The sequence below is a fragment of the Monodon monoceros genome, unplaced genomic scaffold (assembly GCF_005190385.1).
Source record: "Monodon monoceros isolate NGI ecotype Baffin Bay Population unplaced genomic scaffold, NGI_Narwhal_1 Super_Scaffold_9, whole genome shotgun sequence".
Lineage (NCBI taxonomy): Eukaryota > Metazoa > Chordata > Mammalia > Artiodactyla > Monodontidae > Monodon > Monodon monoceros.
In genome coordinates, this window is record NW_021703786.1 from 30,432,722 (window position 1) to 30,449,989 (window position 17,268).

At 42.5% G+C, this 17,268-nt stretch overlaps 1 protein-coding gene across 1 annotated transcript in view; it reads left to right on the forward strand.

Moving 5' to 3' along the window:
• Nucleotides 1-17,268, forward strand: part of GRB2 (growth factor receptor bound protein 2) — a 70,458-nt gene that overhangs the window by 47,025 nt on the left and 6,165 nt on the right. The window contains exon 3 of the mRNA XM_029213138.1: nt 10,905-11,002. Within this exon, the coding sequence (XP_029068971.1) occupies nt 10,905-11,002 (98 nt within the window). The remainder of the gene's footprint in view (nt 1-10,904; nt 11,003-17,268) is intronic.

A 17,268-nucleotide genomic window follows, 5' to 3' on the forward strand; every position in this document is an offset into this window, starting at 1 on the left:
AGAGCCTGCTGTTGTGGTCCATACAGGTGGAGGGCACAGAAGGGCAGAGGAGAATGTCAGCTGGATCTGGAGAGGCACGGGGGTACCATCTAGCTTTTACAATTATGCTTTTTACTCACGGTGGCTTTAAAAGAGGGAAATTTGCCAGCAGCTCTATATAGCTGTTTTTCTAAAGTGCTTTTCACAAAAAAAATTGGTGGCCAAGAGGGAGGCCACCGAGTCACATATGCCCACCAAGCTCTTTTGATTCCACCTCAGAAAAGTATCTTGAATCTGTCTCCTTCCCTCCACCACACTTTCCCACTGCAGTCCAAGCGCTGGCGGCTGTAGTTGTTCCCGCCTGGTCTTCCCTGCACTTCATTCTCACAGTGCAAACGTTGGAATGTTTGAAAAATGCAAACCTGAATGTCACTCTTCTGTGACTTATAGTTATCATCCTTAGCATACCCGTTTGAACTTCCTAATTTGCACACTAGAGCCTTCTGCCTAGACCATTTATAGGAGATACTCTGGGTGTCCCCTCAGGTGTTACTCTCTGACCACATTCCCCGTCTCTCCCAGACTAGGGTAGGTCCCTCTTTTTTCCGCTCCCTAACCCTGTGCTTAACCTAACATGAATCCACATTTTCAGTTTAGTGTTGTACTTGTTAACCTGTTTAATTGCCTGCATTCACCTCCACCCTGGGAATGGGGTGGGGAATTACCACTGCACCCAAGTCCCTCTGTCTATCATGTGGTTACAGACTCTCCTGCCATGGAGCTAGATTAGCTGCTTCAGAAAATTTTGGAACTAGGTTTTTTTTTAGTTCAGAATGGTAGCATTCTAGGTGTAAAGACCCCCTAGCCTCGAGTGTTTCAGAGCCATAGATCTTTTTTTTTTTTAATACAGCAGTTTCTTATCAGTCATCTGTTTTATACATATTAGTATATACATGTCAATGCCAATCTCCCAAGTCATCCCTCCCACCCCCCCCACCCCCCACACTTCCCCCCTTGGTGTCCATACGTTTGTTCTCTACGTCTGTGTCTCTATTTCTGCCTTGCAAACTAGTTCATCTGTACCATTTTTCTAGATTCCACATATATGCATTAATATACAATATTTGTTTTTGTCTTTCTGACTTACTTCACTCTGTATGACAGTCTCTAGGTCCATCCACGTCTCTACAAATGACCCAGTTTCGTTCCTTTTTAAGAGCCATAGATCTTTATGCAGTTGCCAGTGATTAGCTGAGTGACTGATGCCTTTTTTTCTGTTACATTCTGTGAGGTGACTTTGGGGCACGGAATGACTAAATCAGTAGACCCTATTTAGTTCACATCTTGAATCAATAAGGCCTAAGTTAAACGTAATGACCTCTGTTGTCATTAATTTTGGGGCGGAGGAGGGCTTTTTGGGAGCTCCTGTTTTTGGTTTATTTGCTGAAGCAACAGGAAGTGAGTTAGATCTTAGAAGGGGGAGCTGATGAACGTAAGCAGGTTTGCCTGTCATCAGAGAACAGGCAACTGCTGCTCCCCTGGCTTAGGAGGCTTTGTTTGCTTTTTATTTAGTTTGGTGTTTTTGAGGAGAGGGTTGTAGAATTTAACCTAAAACTGAAAGCCTTCTGTTAATGAACAAGGAGAGTAGCTAAATATATATATATTGCTAAAGTAAAGAATTAGCCGTAGTTTCTGATTATTTTGGTTATTTCCAGTTAGGAGTTCTTATACCATTAGTAAAGGTTTTACTTTTCAACTTAAGGACACTTAACCAATCTTTTAGTTAATGGCTGCCAAGTGTGGCCAAGGAAACCATCCGTCCCTACATTTGCTTGATAGCAAGTTGGGAAGTCGGCCATGTTCCTTCTACTCAAAGTTCTATACAAGCTGAGCAGAACTAAAGATGCAATCAAAGAATATAACCGGGGGCAGGGGGGATAGGAAGAATATAACCTAGCTCACACTTCCCACAGGAAGTTTTCCTGTATCCCCTAAGCTGGACTTAGGTCTTTCCCTTCGGTGTTTGGAACGCAGATATTTTCTGTTGAAAGGACATTTGCCACAGTACCTGTAATTCCCCGACTCCTGGAGTCCATCACACTGTGTTGCAACTAGCAGTTTACTAGATAGACTCTAAGCTCCCTGGGGAGGGAAGGGTGGCCATTGTATCCTAAGCTCACCTAGCTCAGGGCTTTGCACTCTTGTTGCAGAGTGCTTGCCTGGTACAGGCTGTCACATGATTGCTGAGTTTTTCAAATGTACAGAATTTTCTCTCTTGAAACTCCCTCATATTTATCTTTGTCTCTGCCCATCCCCTGCGCCCAAGTGCCCCAAATCCCTGCAGTTGAAATTCTGACACTCTTGAGAGCATTTCACTCTTCTGTTGAGCAGTCAACTACACGAAAGTGGTGTGTCTTCCACAAGACGCAAAGCACAGAAGACAGTTATTTTGAATGGAAACTCTTGGTACTCCTTTGGTATAAAGAGTTTATTTTGGGGTACTGCCTGTGCATTTAGGTTTCACTGCCTCCAGATTCATCTGGGTGGAGTAATAGCTACATAAGTGTGAACAACCTTCCTGTTTTGTTAAAATGTCGTGAGCAGCTTTTCTTAATGACAGCTGAACCTGGAAAGGTTGATAAGTGTCTGATTCGTTGTTTTGTTGTTGTTGTTTTTAAGATTTTTTTTTGACGTGGACCATTTTTAAAGTCTATTGAATTTGTTACAATATTGCTTCTGTTTTGTTTTGATTTTTTGGCTGCGAGGCATGTGGGATCTTTGCTCCCCGACCAGGGATCGAGCCCGCACCCCCTGCATTGGAAGGCGAAGTCTTAACCACTGGACTGCCAGGGAAGTCCCTCTAATTCGTTTTTTGAACACTAAAATATTTCTCAGAGAAAGAAAAATATCCTGATTTGGTTATTCTTCTTACAATTATTCTTATAATAATAATTTGGTTAGTCGTCTTAATTGTTCATCTTGCTACATATGTGAACATTATAAAGGAAGTCTTCCATTTTAAAAAATGTGTGAATGGCCCTGAACTCTTAATATAATCAGTGTGTGAGTGTGTGTGTGAGTGTGAGAGAGAGAGAGAGAGAGATCATTTTTCTTTCTACATCAACTTGGCTGCCATTCAAAAGAATAAAAAAGGTGAAGGTCTTCATGGTGTCCTTTGTAAAGCTTTTGGTGGAGGAGTTGTAGCTATAAAATTAACACTCTGCAAAAGTAAGTCACTAGTCAGACATGCAGGCTGAACCAGGCATCTTAACATTCCAGGAAGTGCCCCCATGCTGAGAGCTGTGAGTCGGGACACGTGTATAGACACAGAGCTACAGCTCTTCCCTCCCTAGTCCACCCAAGGCATATTTTCTCAGTTTCATACTGAAATTTCCCTTCCCTGCCTACCCACCCCACCCTTACACTTTTTTATCTTGGAGAAAGTAGAAGCAGGTAGTGTTGTGGAAAAGATGTGGGGTACCCCGTTTTGAGGTGCTCGCCATAGAAGTTTTTTGGCAGTGATGCTTAAGGTACAGGAAGACTGATTGCCTCATTCTATTACTTCCTTTATTTTGCATCTCCTTGGGGGGAACAAATTCATGACAGTCAGTCTTCTTTCCAGGGTCTATTTAAGATGTTATTATTTTCACCAAGGAATTTCATGGTAATGTATAATGTGTGGTGCTCTTTCTGTTGTCCCTAGACCCAACTAGCTCTGTGATCCTGTATGCATTACTTAGAACAAAGCCCCCACATACCAGTAAGTTCCTCAAAATATGCTAGATGCTATTCTGAGAACCATGGAGAATACCGATGAGAAGTGGCATGGAGCCAGCTTTAGGGTGCTTGCAGTCAAGTTTAGGAGAGGACCAGAGCATTCCAGTACACAGTACAAAGCAGTGGTAGACGAGATGTGAATAGATGAGGAAGAGAGGAAGCATGAGAGATGCAGTACAATGTGTTTAGAGGTCGCTGAGTTGACTAGCCTGACTGAACTGAAAGGTTCATTTAGAGAAGTAGTGGGTGGGAAGAACTGAACATAGGTGATGGCCAAATTATGAAAAGTGGAGTGCCAAACTAAGAATAATTTGGATCCATAGAAGGCTACTTAAGACTTTTTAACAGAAAAACAGTGGTGTTTGAACTGATTCAGAGCACTAAATAGATTGAGGTCAAACCAGGACAACCTTAAACTCTGAAACCTGGACCTTTTGGGAGGTGGCGGGGCAGGGTGGGGGGTAGGCTTGGCCTCTTGATCCAGCAGTGTTTCCCTTTCAAACTGATGTCCATTGATAGCAGCTGTTTAGAGAGGGTAGAGAGAGCCTCTCAGGCAACGGGAAAAAAGGCACTGTTCCTGGGGTGTAACTGGTTTGTATTCAAATGGCAGTATATAAGTGATGAGTGATTTTTACCAATAGAAAATTTGGGAGTTTGGAGGTTTTCTTTCCTCTCCCTCCTTCCCTCTTTTTCTTTCTTTTCCTTTTAAAATTGTTAAGAGGGCAAAACCTAGCATGTGTCACTAGTGGTCAGAAGGTAAACTTGACCAACAAATGCCCTTTGGATTTCTTTAGTTTGGTAAATAGAATCCTTTCTTAAAAGGAAAATGATGTAAAAAATTGATTTAGGGCTCCTTGATCCCCAAAGAAATGAATCTTCTGGAAATACCCATTTCAAAGGGAACTAAAAAACACATTTCGTGGCACAGATATTACACTTTTGTTGAAAGAGTTCATCACCATAAGGTAAAAATACCCCCTTGATTTGATATCATTACATAAATTTGGAGTAACTCATCTACAGTGTGGGTGTTTTTCATGCTTTGGCACACAGTAGAGCAAGCAGCGTAGCCAAGATGTTTTTCATGTTGAGCAAAAACTTTAACAGATGGAGGTGGTGATTGTAGAGCACTTATTTAAAGTGTTAGGAATGAATCAGTGTAGTTTGAGGCTGAGGCAGTGATCCATACTAAGGGAGTCTGAGAAGTTGAAGAGCATCCTAATAAAATATGTAACAGGCAACTGAAGAGAACTGATTTTAAATGGCTCTCCCAGTACTGTTACCCTAGCCAGGGCCCTATAGAATTTTTCTTAGGGGTTAAAGTCTTTAAAAAGCCACTCTGTGTGCGTGCGTGCGTGCGTGTGTGTGTGTGTGTGTGTGTGTGTGTGTGTGTGTGTGTTTTCCTTCCCTATTCTAAGAACTTGAAATTATGTGGTAGGGTCACCATAATTCTTTAAATTTGTCTTCAAGTCCTGGCAGTATTTCAGTGTTGCTTGTGTGGGATTGATTGATCTCACTGGCTTATGTAGAATTTCTGTAAAGCAGGGACCAGCTGTAAGTGGTATTTTTGTTTTTTAAGTGGTGGAAGAGCTTAAATATGTAATTGTTCCTATCTTTTATGCACAAATGCTCTTTCTTATAAATTGTTTCACAAATGCTATAAAACTTTGAATAATTTTTTCCTGAAGAAATGTTGAACCCTGTGCAAGCTGTTAGAATTAGAATGTATGTTGAAAGCTTTGATGGGACTACTGTTCTGGAACTGCACAGCTTTTTTTTTTTTTTAAATCATGATTCCTTCTTCTTTTTGTTTTGTTTATTTACAGATGACTGCATATGTTCAGGCAAGAAAATACCCCCATATTTCAAAATACAGCAGTCTATAAACAAAATTCTTATCTACCATTTTCCTAAATGACACATTCTTTTTTCTGTAATTTGTATAGAAAATTAAGTGCAGTTCTTGTCTCCCAGGATTTAAGGGAGACAAGAACTTCCTTATGGGAGTTCGGGGAAGGGACAGGGAAAGGGCATTACCTACTGTAATCCTCGAACTCAGCATTTAAAATTTTTTTTGAAGTAAACACAGTTTTGTACTCTGTGTTTCCAGAGTATAACAAGAATCCCAATTCTCTGTTAATACGTGTGCTCTTGGTACCCATGGGCAGCATTACATCAAAGATACCTAATTTGGTAAAGCTCAGCCCCAAGGATAGCCATGTTTTGTTAGATCTAATACTGCTAAATGTGTAAGGCAGAGTAACTACTGTGAAGTAAATGTGTCCACTGCAACAGCTGGACGGTAGCTCTGTAGTGAGCCATGCTGCTCATTTTCTCATTTAACCCCCTCAGTAACGCTGGGAGGTAGGTATTATCACCACTTTATAGATGGGAAACCAAAACTTAGAAAATGGCCGTTTGCCCAAGGTCACATAGTTCATTGCTGGTGAAATTGGAATTTGAACCCATGTGTTTATTCGCCTCTTGAATCCTGCCAGATCAGGTGCATCCGAAGGGGTCTGAGCCCTAAATCTTTGAGCTCTGGCTTTTTTTTCTTTCTTCTTTTTTAAACTATCTGGAAACCTTTAAATTGGTATTAGTAAAGATGGAAATTTGCATTGCCTTTAGAATGGTCTCAGATTGGGGGTGGGGTGGTGGCAGCAGTGAATAAAGTTACCAGATTATATAATGTAGAAAAGTAGAACATGTGGAATGCTCTGAGTTGTCCGTAGTGAAGAAAGTTTTATTTCTGGGAATTTTTTTCATAGGTTAGTGATGGCAAACTATCATGGTGGGGGTTTCTGAAGCCTCGTTTTGTTATTTTCTGCTCCGCTGTGTATTTTCGGTGTGAAAAGTTTGTACCGGAGGCGTATGAGGCCCTGGTGTGTGTTTCTTACATCTAAATTGGACCATAGTATTACTGTGTTCTCTTGACTGAAATACTTCTTTCAGTTGAAGTATGATATATGTGTAGAAAAGTTACATATCGTAAGTGCACAGTTCAGTGAATTTTCACAGACTGAATACACCCAGCTTGCAGGTCAAGAAGTTTAACATTAGCAACAGCTCAAAAGCACCTGTCGTGTCCCTTCCATCAACTGGAATAGTTTTAATTCTCCCGTGTGAACCTCACATCATTCCTTATCTTTTAGGTTTCTTCCTGATTGTGGCTCTAACATTACTTTGTCTTTCTGCAACCAGAAAAAGAACAAATAAAAACTTCACTGAAACTTGTCTCTTCCTCCTTTCATAATCTTATCTCTTGATCAGCCTGCTTCCGTTAAACCAAAGTGTTTTGATGGCTACGAAGTCATAACTCGAGGGAATATGGGGGTTGGCATAGAACATGCGGCTGTGGGGTAAGAGCTAAAAACATTCCTTGGAATTTTCAAAACTGAATGAAAATTTGGTGGTCGAACTCAACCATCTATTTGTTAAGAGGTAATGAATGAGCGAATGGTAAGTTGCCTGTGTTTTGGGGAAGTGGTGATAGGAGCAGTTCCTCCTTCTCAGAACTCTGATGGGGCCTTAACAGCTTACTTGTGAAGGATGTGAACTTTCATCTAAAGCCAGAGCAAATTCAGTACAGTCTCTGTAGGTGCAAACTCATCCTCCACATGTGGTTCTGGTGCCCTTCCCTGCTCTACTTGAGATTCACTTATGTCAGTTTGTGCCCTTGGCTGTTTTTTGTTTTTTGTGGTACGCTGGCCTCTCACTGTTGTGGCCTCCCTCATTGGGGAGCACAGGCTCCGGACGCGCAGGCTCAGTGGCCATGGCTTACGGGCCCAGCCGCTCCGTGGCATGTGGGATCCTCCCGGACCAGGGCACGAACCCATGTCCCCTACATCGGCAGGCGGACTCTCAACCACTGAGCCACCAGGGAAGCCCCCCTTTGTTGTTTTAAGCATTTGAATAAAACTTAATTTTTAACTCTGAAATTATGCCATCCTGGGCTTTCAGGGCTTGCGTGTGAAAGCTGATGTACCAGCTGGGTAGAAAAACATGATACCAGGTGGCCCAGGCTTAGCAAGCACTCTTTGTCCTGTGCTTTGTCTCCCACAGAACCAATCTTTTCTTAAATTATCGAGTAAAGAGATTTAGAGGCATGCACAGCCACACCTTGGCTTTCTGGCAAAGTGATATTCTAGATACTAGAATATTCTAGAGAACCAAAATTTTAGCCTCCCATGTATTCTGACATTACATTAAAAATAATCAAAGTGGGCTTCCCTGGTGGCGCAGTGGTTGAGAGTCCGCCTGCCGATGCAGAGGACACGGGTTCGTGCCCCGGTCTGGGAAGATCCCACATGCAGCGGAGCGGCTGGGCCCGTGAGCCATGGCCGCTGAGCCTGCGCGTCCGGAGCCTGTGCTCCGCAACAGAAGAGGCCACAACAGTGAGAGGCCCACGTACCGCAAAAAAAAAAAAAAAAAAAAAAACCTAAGCATTGGTGAGTTCCTGGTGGCCTAGTGGTTAGGATTCTGGGCTTTCACTGCCGTGGCTGGGGTTCAGTCCCTGGTTGGGGAACTGAGATCCCACAAGCCACCCGGCCAGTATTCTTCTTCTTCCTCCTCCTCCTCCTCCTCCTCCTCATCATCATCTAAACGTATTAGTTCCATTTTTCCCTACCTTCTTTGGGAGAAAAGCATACAAACACCAAGTATTAATTTTGTTCTGCAGAAAACCATAGTTCTAAAATGGTGCCAAATCTGGGAGTTGCCCTGGAGTTTCTTTTATTGTTGTGGGGCATTTTTTTAGGGGGAGGTTTGCCTCTGTCCTAACAAAGGTGACAAGAAGAACGTGCAGTGCTTCCCTGGTGGTGCAGTGGTTAAGAACCCGCCTGCCAATGCTGGGGACACGGGTTTGAGCCCTGGTCCGGGAAGATCCCACATGCCACGAAGAAACGAAGTCTGTGCGCCACAACTACTGAAGCCTGTGCGCCTAGAGCCCGTGCTCCACAACGAGAAGCCACCGCAATGAGAAGCCTGCACACTGCAACAAAGGGTTAGCCCCCGCTTACCACAACTAGAGAAAGCCTGCGTGCAGCAACGAAGACCCAATGCAGCCAAAAATAAATAAATTAAAAAAAAAAAGAAGAACATGTGGTTGGTTCTGAGAACTCCTGGTGGGTGTGTAGAACCTTTTCTGCAAGGTTATTGGTCACAAATTAAAACTGGCCTTTTCCAAGTGATTACCTTATTCTGTTTTCATGCCCAAATGGGCCATAATGCTTTATAAGATAATTACTGGACCACATTTTTCTTCCGGCCCTTCTTTTTGGTAGACAACAAAATCCTGGCCTAAAGCTCCTTTGGCTCTTGTGCTGTTGAATCTTCTGTGATGCTGGTGGGTTAACCTTGGTGCTTAGGGACGGACGTTGATGTCATTGTGGCAGGGAGTGCCTTAAGAGCCCTGTCCCTCTCAGACCTTCGTCCTTGGTGTGCGGGTGTGCTTTATAATTGTCTAGCAACAGAATAACTTTTCTGGCCACAGTACAGTTTTTGAAATGCATATTTTAAATTTATAAGTGTATTTTACATATATTAGTTTATTTCATCACAGTATTTAATAAATAAAAAGTTTTAAGGGAAAATTGATGAAAAGAAAAAAGTTTTCATCACTGAGGCTGATGGGATTTAGCAATAGCTTGTTACCTTATCTTGTGCACATGTAAACTCAGTGACTGACATTGAGGGTCCGAGGTTAGCCAGCATCACAAATAGGCACCAGCTTTGTAAAACTCTTCAGGGCATAGCCTTTTTTCAGAAGTGAATTCACTGGTCAGCATCATTAGTGCAACTTAGCTATTTGTTGGTATCTATCAGTCTTATCTACCCTTTCCAAAGTTGTATCTCACTTGGAAATGTCAATACATATACATCAAGCAGTCCAGGTTCTAATTTGGCAGTGAGTACAGCATTGTTCAGCATCTTGAGTAAATAATTTGGTAAAGAATTTTACCAACTTCCTTTTAGAATTTTGCTCTGTAGTATAGATTTACTACCACTGTACTAGTCCATCAGCATTTTCCTGTGTTCGCCATTTTTGAGTTAGGCTCACATTTCTATTTTCTCTTTTAAGTTACTTTTTAAAATGTCCTATACCCTTTGCCTTTTGTTAGAAATCTGGAATTCAAAGGGTGGCTTTTATACTATGCCTAGATCTATTCTGCCCACCCCCCCTTTTTTTTTGGCTGCACCATGTGGCATGCTGGACCTTAGCTCCCTGACCAGGGATCGAACCCATGCCCCCTGCAGTGGAAGCGTGGAGTCCTAACCACTGGACCGCCAGGGCGTCCCTATTCTGCTCCCTTTAATACCCTGCAGATGATAGTATCTTGGCCTAGGCTACCCATGTAAGTCAGTATTGGAGAGCACACTTGTTTGAGTTTTGAAAATCTGCATGGGATTCATTAGCCCGTAACCTTGGGTAGGCTGTTTTCACTTTGCAGAATGCAGGGGCTCAGTTGTGTGGTCTCTGGGCCTCCCCCGGAATGGGGCCCATTGGTGTGCTTCCAGCATTCTCTAACTCGGACACATCGTGGCCCTTGAGGGTAAGAGAAGTAAGTAGGACTTACCGTGCTTTTTCATTAAAATACGGTTTTCCCACACAAGGGCACATGGCTGTGCATGCAGGTAGCAGCGGGACGGTGGCTGACCCATACTTGGGATAACCTAGAGACAGTATGAGGAAATCCCAAGATTGGATCTCTGTGATTCTGGAAATTGGCTTGAAGATCCCTGGAGAGGTCTTCAGGCTCTTTCTGTTGCTGCCCAGTTGTGCGGTTATACCTACTCTCTTCCTTTATTCTCCAGTGTCAGTGTTTGCTGTTTTCCAGAAATCTCCTCACAGAAACTCATCTTTTATTTTTCCCTCCCTCTGCTTTTCTACTGAGGTTTTAATGCTAGGTGTTTGGGAACCTGAATTCTCATTTCCAGACACAATTCCTTTTTCTTTTTAAGTATCAGAGTTGACATAATGCTGGTTGTTTTAAAAATTACAAGAAGTTTTGCATCCATGTAACTGATAATACTCCAAATAACACCTTTTACAAACAAACCTAAAAGGCAACATAGTCGTCTTCATGGCTACCCACTTAAGAGTGAAAAGGAAATGATTGCTTTTTTTTCCTTGTCTTAATTCTTTTCAGGTTTTGAATGAAGAATGTGATCAGAACTGGTACAAGGCAGAGCTCAATGGGAAAGACGGCTTCATCCCCAAGAATTACATAGAAATGAAACCACATCCGTAAGTTGGGCTCTGCTGACCCTCCAGGGTCAGACCCATCTGCTTGTTCAAATGATGTTTTTAAAATTGAGATCATTGGGATGGATGTCATACTTTTTATTCTGTCTTCTCAGGGAATTAACAAAGCATGTTGATTTTTCCATGTTAGTAAGAATATATAACGAGAGCATAATAGTCAATAATAGTGTATGTTTTAGATAACTGTCAGTGATCTTCAAATGATAAAACAACAGTTACGCAGGTCCATAATTCTTTCTCTGTGAAACCCTTTGTGCCAGATGTGTTTCATAATTCTGCATTTTTTGAGTTTTAGAAAGGGTATTTATCACGTGGTTTTGTATTGACATGTTTGATATTCCTGTGGGACCATATCTTAATCTTGGTATCACCAGAGCACAATACTTGGCATATAATTGGTTCTCAGTAAATGTACACTATAATCACTGCCCTACCCCTCCATTTTAGTGTTCCCACTTCAGAGAAGACAAAGTGCTCTCCTGCTCCAGGCTTCTGAGAGCGGTGAGAAAAAAAATTTTTTTTAAATTCCAGAACGGTTTATTGTTGATATATGACATGGTGGGATCCTGGGAGCCCTTACAGACCACTTTCCTCCCACCCTTACCCACCACCTCTTTTATTGTCTCTGCTCCTCCCTCAAAAGCAGTCATTTTCTTGTGAGTATGTCAGGGAGAACTGAAGCATTTAATGCTCAGACTAGAATGCCACTGAAACACGAAGAAACGGTAGATCCTCTGTATCTACTTGTTTTAACACAAAATGGTAAATAAGACTTTTAGATGACTGCCCCACCTTGAGTAGCAGCCCATTTGTCCCTCTCCCCCATTGTCACTGTTCTGATGTGTCCCTGTCATTTCTCTTCCCCCAAGTACTGGAGCAAAGATCTTAACCACATCTTGTCTTACACAGCTTTTACGTCATCTTACAAAGAACTGAATGCCGTAGAGCTCAAAAGGGCCTTGACAACGGTCTATTTCATTCCTCTTTATGCTGCAAATTAGGAAAGCTTCCAGTATTTTTATTTCAAAACCACTAATTTATGAATTAATAAACTAATATAGTTCTCATTTTTAAAAATATTTTAGTTTTATTGGCGTGTAGTTGATTTACAATATTGTGTTAGATTCTTTTCTCATATAGGTTATCACAGAATATTGAGTAGAGTTCCCTTGTTGGTTATCTTATATATGGCAGTGTGTGTATGTTTATCCCAAGCTCCTGATTTATGAATAGAGTTCTCATTATAAAAGACTCACAGTGTAGAAAACTATAGAGCAGTGTGAGTTTCTCCCCATACATGTACCCCTTTTAGAGGTAACCACCACTAGCAACTAAACATGAGCCAAATTCTACCTTTTGAACTGAATCTGTTCTAAAATGATTTGCCTCCATGAAACAAAACAGATGATTCAGGAGCTTCACCCTAAAACTGTCTGTTGGATTCATGTTTTGGTTGCTGAACTCTTGCACAGTTCTCACTATGTGCAGAGACCGTGCTAGGTGCTGGGAAGTTAGGTTCTGTAGTTAAGTTATGGTATAATAAAACGTCCATGTAGTTAATGGGAAGTTCTTTGAGAGAGCACATCCAGGAAGCCTGGAGAGAGATTGGGTTAACCTGCAGTTTGGTAATAGGAAGATACCTATGCAGAAGTTTCTATAATGAAGAATCTGTGAGGTCCTCAAGGAAACTTCTTATATTTCAAGAAGAACCAGGCACCTTATAATGGCTCACTAAATGTTTCATTGAATGATTTAAAAGGAGAAAACCGGTCTAACTGTGAAGTATATTTTTCTAGTTTTTGTTTGAAACTTGTACTATCGTGTATCTTTGTAACTACGTGAGTTTGATCTCTCCCTTTCTCCCCTAAAAAAGATATTAGATTCCTTGAAGAATTTATGTCTTCTGCTTTCATACTCCCTTGTAACTTGTGCCTTGCCTCTGCACATAGTAGCTCAGTAAGTAGTTTTGAATTGATACTCAGATGCAAATTCTTGTACAAAGGCTGGGACCAATTTGTTCATGATAATAAAAGCCAGAAGTATTAAGTCTTCAGAGGCGTACGTGGAAAAGATTTGTGGCCCCTGGTCAGTGGATTGATAATGTCCCTTATTTGAGGTCCCTGTGATGTTAGATTGGCTGTTATTAACACGCAGCCATGCCCAGGTTACTAAAATGTAGGCACAATCAGTGATATCCAAGAAACTACAAAAGATGAGCATGAGATTATTATAGATTCCCGGGAATTGTACTAAGCACAGTTTTGCATTCTTGTGGCCACTTAGTGTCCATATTTGCTTTGGGGGCTGTGTGGGCTTTTCGTGGACAGCATCACGGAATACACCCCGTGGGGAGAAGCAGTTGGATAGTGGTTACTGGGAGTCACATAGTGCATCCTACCTTGGTCCACACAAGCCAAAAATTGGTGCACATCTATTCCTACAATCCGCCCTCAAAATAGATCAAAGATTGGCTAAACCTTTTCTGTAAAGGGCCAGATAATAAATATTTTAAGCCTTGTGGGCCATGTGCAGTCTCTGTCATGTCACATATACTTCTTTGGTTGAATTTTTTAAAACAATCCTTTAAAATTTTTTTAAATAGTCTTAGATTGTGGGTCACAGCAAAACTGGAAAGATTTAGGCTGAGGGCCATAGTTCGCTGACTTCAGCATTAGATCCAGTGATAACAAAATCAACTTAAGTTCCTTTTCATTTTTCCTTTTTTTTTTTTTGGCAGGGGGGGGCTACATTGTGTCTTCGTTGCTGCAGGTGGGCTTCTCATTGCAGTGGCTTCTCTTGTTGTGGAGCATGGGCTCTAGGCAAGTGGGCTTCAGTAGCATTTGGGCTCAGTAGATGCAGTGCATGGGCTCGGTAGTTGCGGTGCATGGGCTCAGTAGTTGGGCGCTCAGGCTCAGTAGTTGTGGCACACGGGCTTAGTTGCTCTGCAGCATGTGGGATCTTCCCAGACAAGGGATCGAACCTGTGTCCCTTGCATTGGCAGGCGGATTCTTAACCTCTGCGCCACCAGGGAAGCCTGCTTTTCATTTTCATATTTCCAGGCTGAAGGAGAATTCAGCAGAACATCAGACTGTAATTTTTATATTAAATAAAATGCCTGTGGCTCTAAATCCTTGTTTTTCTTCAGATTGTTTCAGGTGACGTCAGCACTTCAAATCTGACTGTTGGGAACATAGGCAAGGCCACCTTCCTTGGATAGTTGTAGTTACTGACCTGATTGATGGATTAGCTTTTTAGGAAGAGTCACTCTCATGCCTGCTCCTCTCTCCCCACTGTAAAGAACTTTGGAATAATAATTGATCAGGAAGCGTCCAGGCCCCATGGTGGTGTTCTTCACAGACACTAGCTGGAACGCAGGCAGTGTTCATCCATCCAAGCTCTGCAAAAGGAAACCATATTGCCAGAAAAGACCATCACCCTGTACCTGTGCAGTGGTGGGCCTCACAGGCCTGTTTCACATGAACAGGGCTGCTGTGTGACTGGATGTCCATAAGTACAGGGTCAGTGTTGGTTTCATAGCTATGGGAGGGTACAGAGTACCAGGCCCCTCCTTCCATCTCCCCAGCCTCCCTTACTTCCCTTTTTTGGTTTTTGTTAGGGAGCAAGAGGGAAGTTTAAAATGGAGTATGGGGCTTCCCTGGTGGCACAGTGGTTGAGAGTCCGCCTGCTGATACAGGGGACACATGTTCACGCCCCAGTCCGGGAAGATCCTACATGCTGCGGAGCGGCTGGGCCCGTGAGCCATGGCCGCTGAGCCTGCGCGTCCAGAGCCTGTACTCCGCCACGGGAGAGGCCACAACAGTGAGAGGCCCGCGTACCGCCAAAAAAAAAAAAAATGGAGTATGACCTAATATAGCATTTGAGCTAACAAATTAAACACAGACTACGAAATGATTGTTGGCATTAGTGTTGCAACATGAGTTGTATATACTGGGGGTGGATCCAAATATGTGCTTTTCACATTAAATGTATATGGATGGGTGCCTATGGGATGTAATAAAGACTTGAATTGGAAATAAGCTGCCTCCTCCCATTAGCTTTCTCCCTTGCTAATTGTATTGTAGTATAAACCCATCTTTTAAAAAATTTTAAGAAGTTTGACCATAGCCATGTAGTCACACGTAAATATCACCATTAAAAGAAGTTAATCAAAGTTATAACAGTATAAAATGCTAAGGAAGTGTAGGATGGTGGTATTAAATGTTATAACTGAGAGTGATAGCTGTTTCTCATAGTGTCATATCCCTTATGTTGTGGGACATCCTCTTTTTCTAGAGGGAGGAAGGGGGGGAGGGAGTGTGTGTGTGTTTAGTGAAAATGGGAGCAGGTACAAAAGAAGTCTTTATTTAATAAAATGGTCTCCAACTAATTTTCCATTTTTCAATCTGGGTGCTTATAACGGGTGTTTTTTATGAAGTAAATCTTTGTAAAAATTCCAGTTAGAGTACTTTGCTTCACCACAGGTTTGTTTTTTTTTCCCCCAAGTTGAAAATAAAAATGAGTTAATTTTAAGCTGAGAGGAAGAAAATACTGCCACCATATCTATATATTTGTGCACCATAAGGGAAGGTCCACAAACATACACATCTAACTGCCAACAGTTGCTGCCTCTGGGGAGTTTGAGGGAAGAGTCTTGCTTATTTTTACTTCACGTACATCTAAGCTATTTTAATTTATGTTCATTACTTGTACCTTAAAAAAGGAAAGCAGAAAGGAAAATGCCTGCCTGGTAGGAAGATTTGGGGGGGTCTAGGAGGAAAGAATGTGACTGTTGGGGAACTTCTCGCCACTTCTCGGCCAAATGGCTACTGAGTGCACGGGCACTGCAATGTAAACCAGAGGGCACAGATGAAAACAGAAAGTACTTACGTGATCTCAACACTATGAGCTGTCCTTTCCTAGTGGGAGATAGTTCTGTTGTGTTACTACATGATTTCTCCTGTGTGGCCTTACTTCCAGGCCCTGGAAGACTTACCCTCAAGTTCTTTGTAGGTGCAGGAAGATAGGTTGTACCAGCTCCTCAGCGGCTTGGCATTACTTCACTTCAAATGAGAAAGATACAAGGCTGCAGATTTTAGGAATGTTTAAAGGTTACTAATGGCAACTTCTGAATGTATCCTTCCTAGCAGCTCCCATCCTTCTGTTTGAATTTTAGTATAGTGTATTGTTTCAGAGACATCTTGCAGTTGCTTATAAGTAAGATAGATATATGTTAGATTTATAACTTTAACAGACTCCTTGTATCTTTGTTATTCTAGTTTGCATATTTAATGCATGTTAGTTACCATGTACGGAGTCTGATGAAGCAGGTAGGTCTTTTATTAGTGACAAGTGGCATCGTTGCTTTGTTTAAAATAATAACACAGTAAAGACAAGTTGCAAAGAGAACCTTGTTTTCACAGTCATCTATCCTAATTAGTTGTGGCTTTCCTGGGAGAAGTGAGGTGCCTGTGACTTGAAGCTGTTTCAGAGATTTCTCCTCCTCTTCCTCCTGGTCAGCCCCAGCCCCTGCTGCTCCTACCCTTTTCCATGAATTCACCCACTTTTTCTTGTGACCAAGGTCAATTAGCATTGGGAGCAGAAGAATCTGTAAGTTGCTCCAAATGAAAAAGTGAATTTTGCAACCAGCTGCCTCTGCACGGAGTAACGCATGGCATTCCTAATGGTTCCTGAAAACCACACTCTGAGCGGTGATGGCAGAGAGTGGCCTTGAGAGGAGTGCCAACCACAGCTACGAGCAGAGGCTGCTCCCTCACAGCCTGAACCTCTTCCCTTTGTGCTGTTACAAGAAGTGGCCCTGTCTCCAGCTTCTGGGCCTTCCAGCTTTCCTACCCCCGTTTCTCTTCATCCCACTGTAGCAAGGCTGCTGCCTTATCGAGTGGCTGCAGGAAGGGCCTGTCTCACCTTAGGTGGTTCATCACGTGCTCAAATCGATAGGCCTGGGCTTTCCCTGCTGCCTTGATGAGTCAGTGGGGGGCCCAGTGAGCTTTGGCCCAGGAGGCCCATTTTTAAGTGTCTTCCTGTATAGAAAGTGGCCCACGATTGTGTCTTTTGAGTCACTGGGGAATGGAGGAGACGGTTGAAGGGAGATGGTCCCCCTCTCAAGGCGTGATGGGGCATGTGGAGACAGGAGGGTAGAGAGGGAGGCCCTTCCTTCAGCGAGCAGCGTTCTGTCACTCATTTCGGAGGCTGGATATCCCGTTTCTTTGTGGGGAAGCAGATGTTGACTG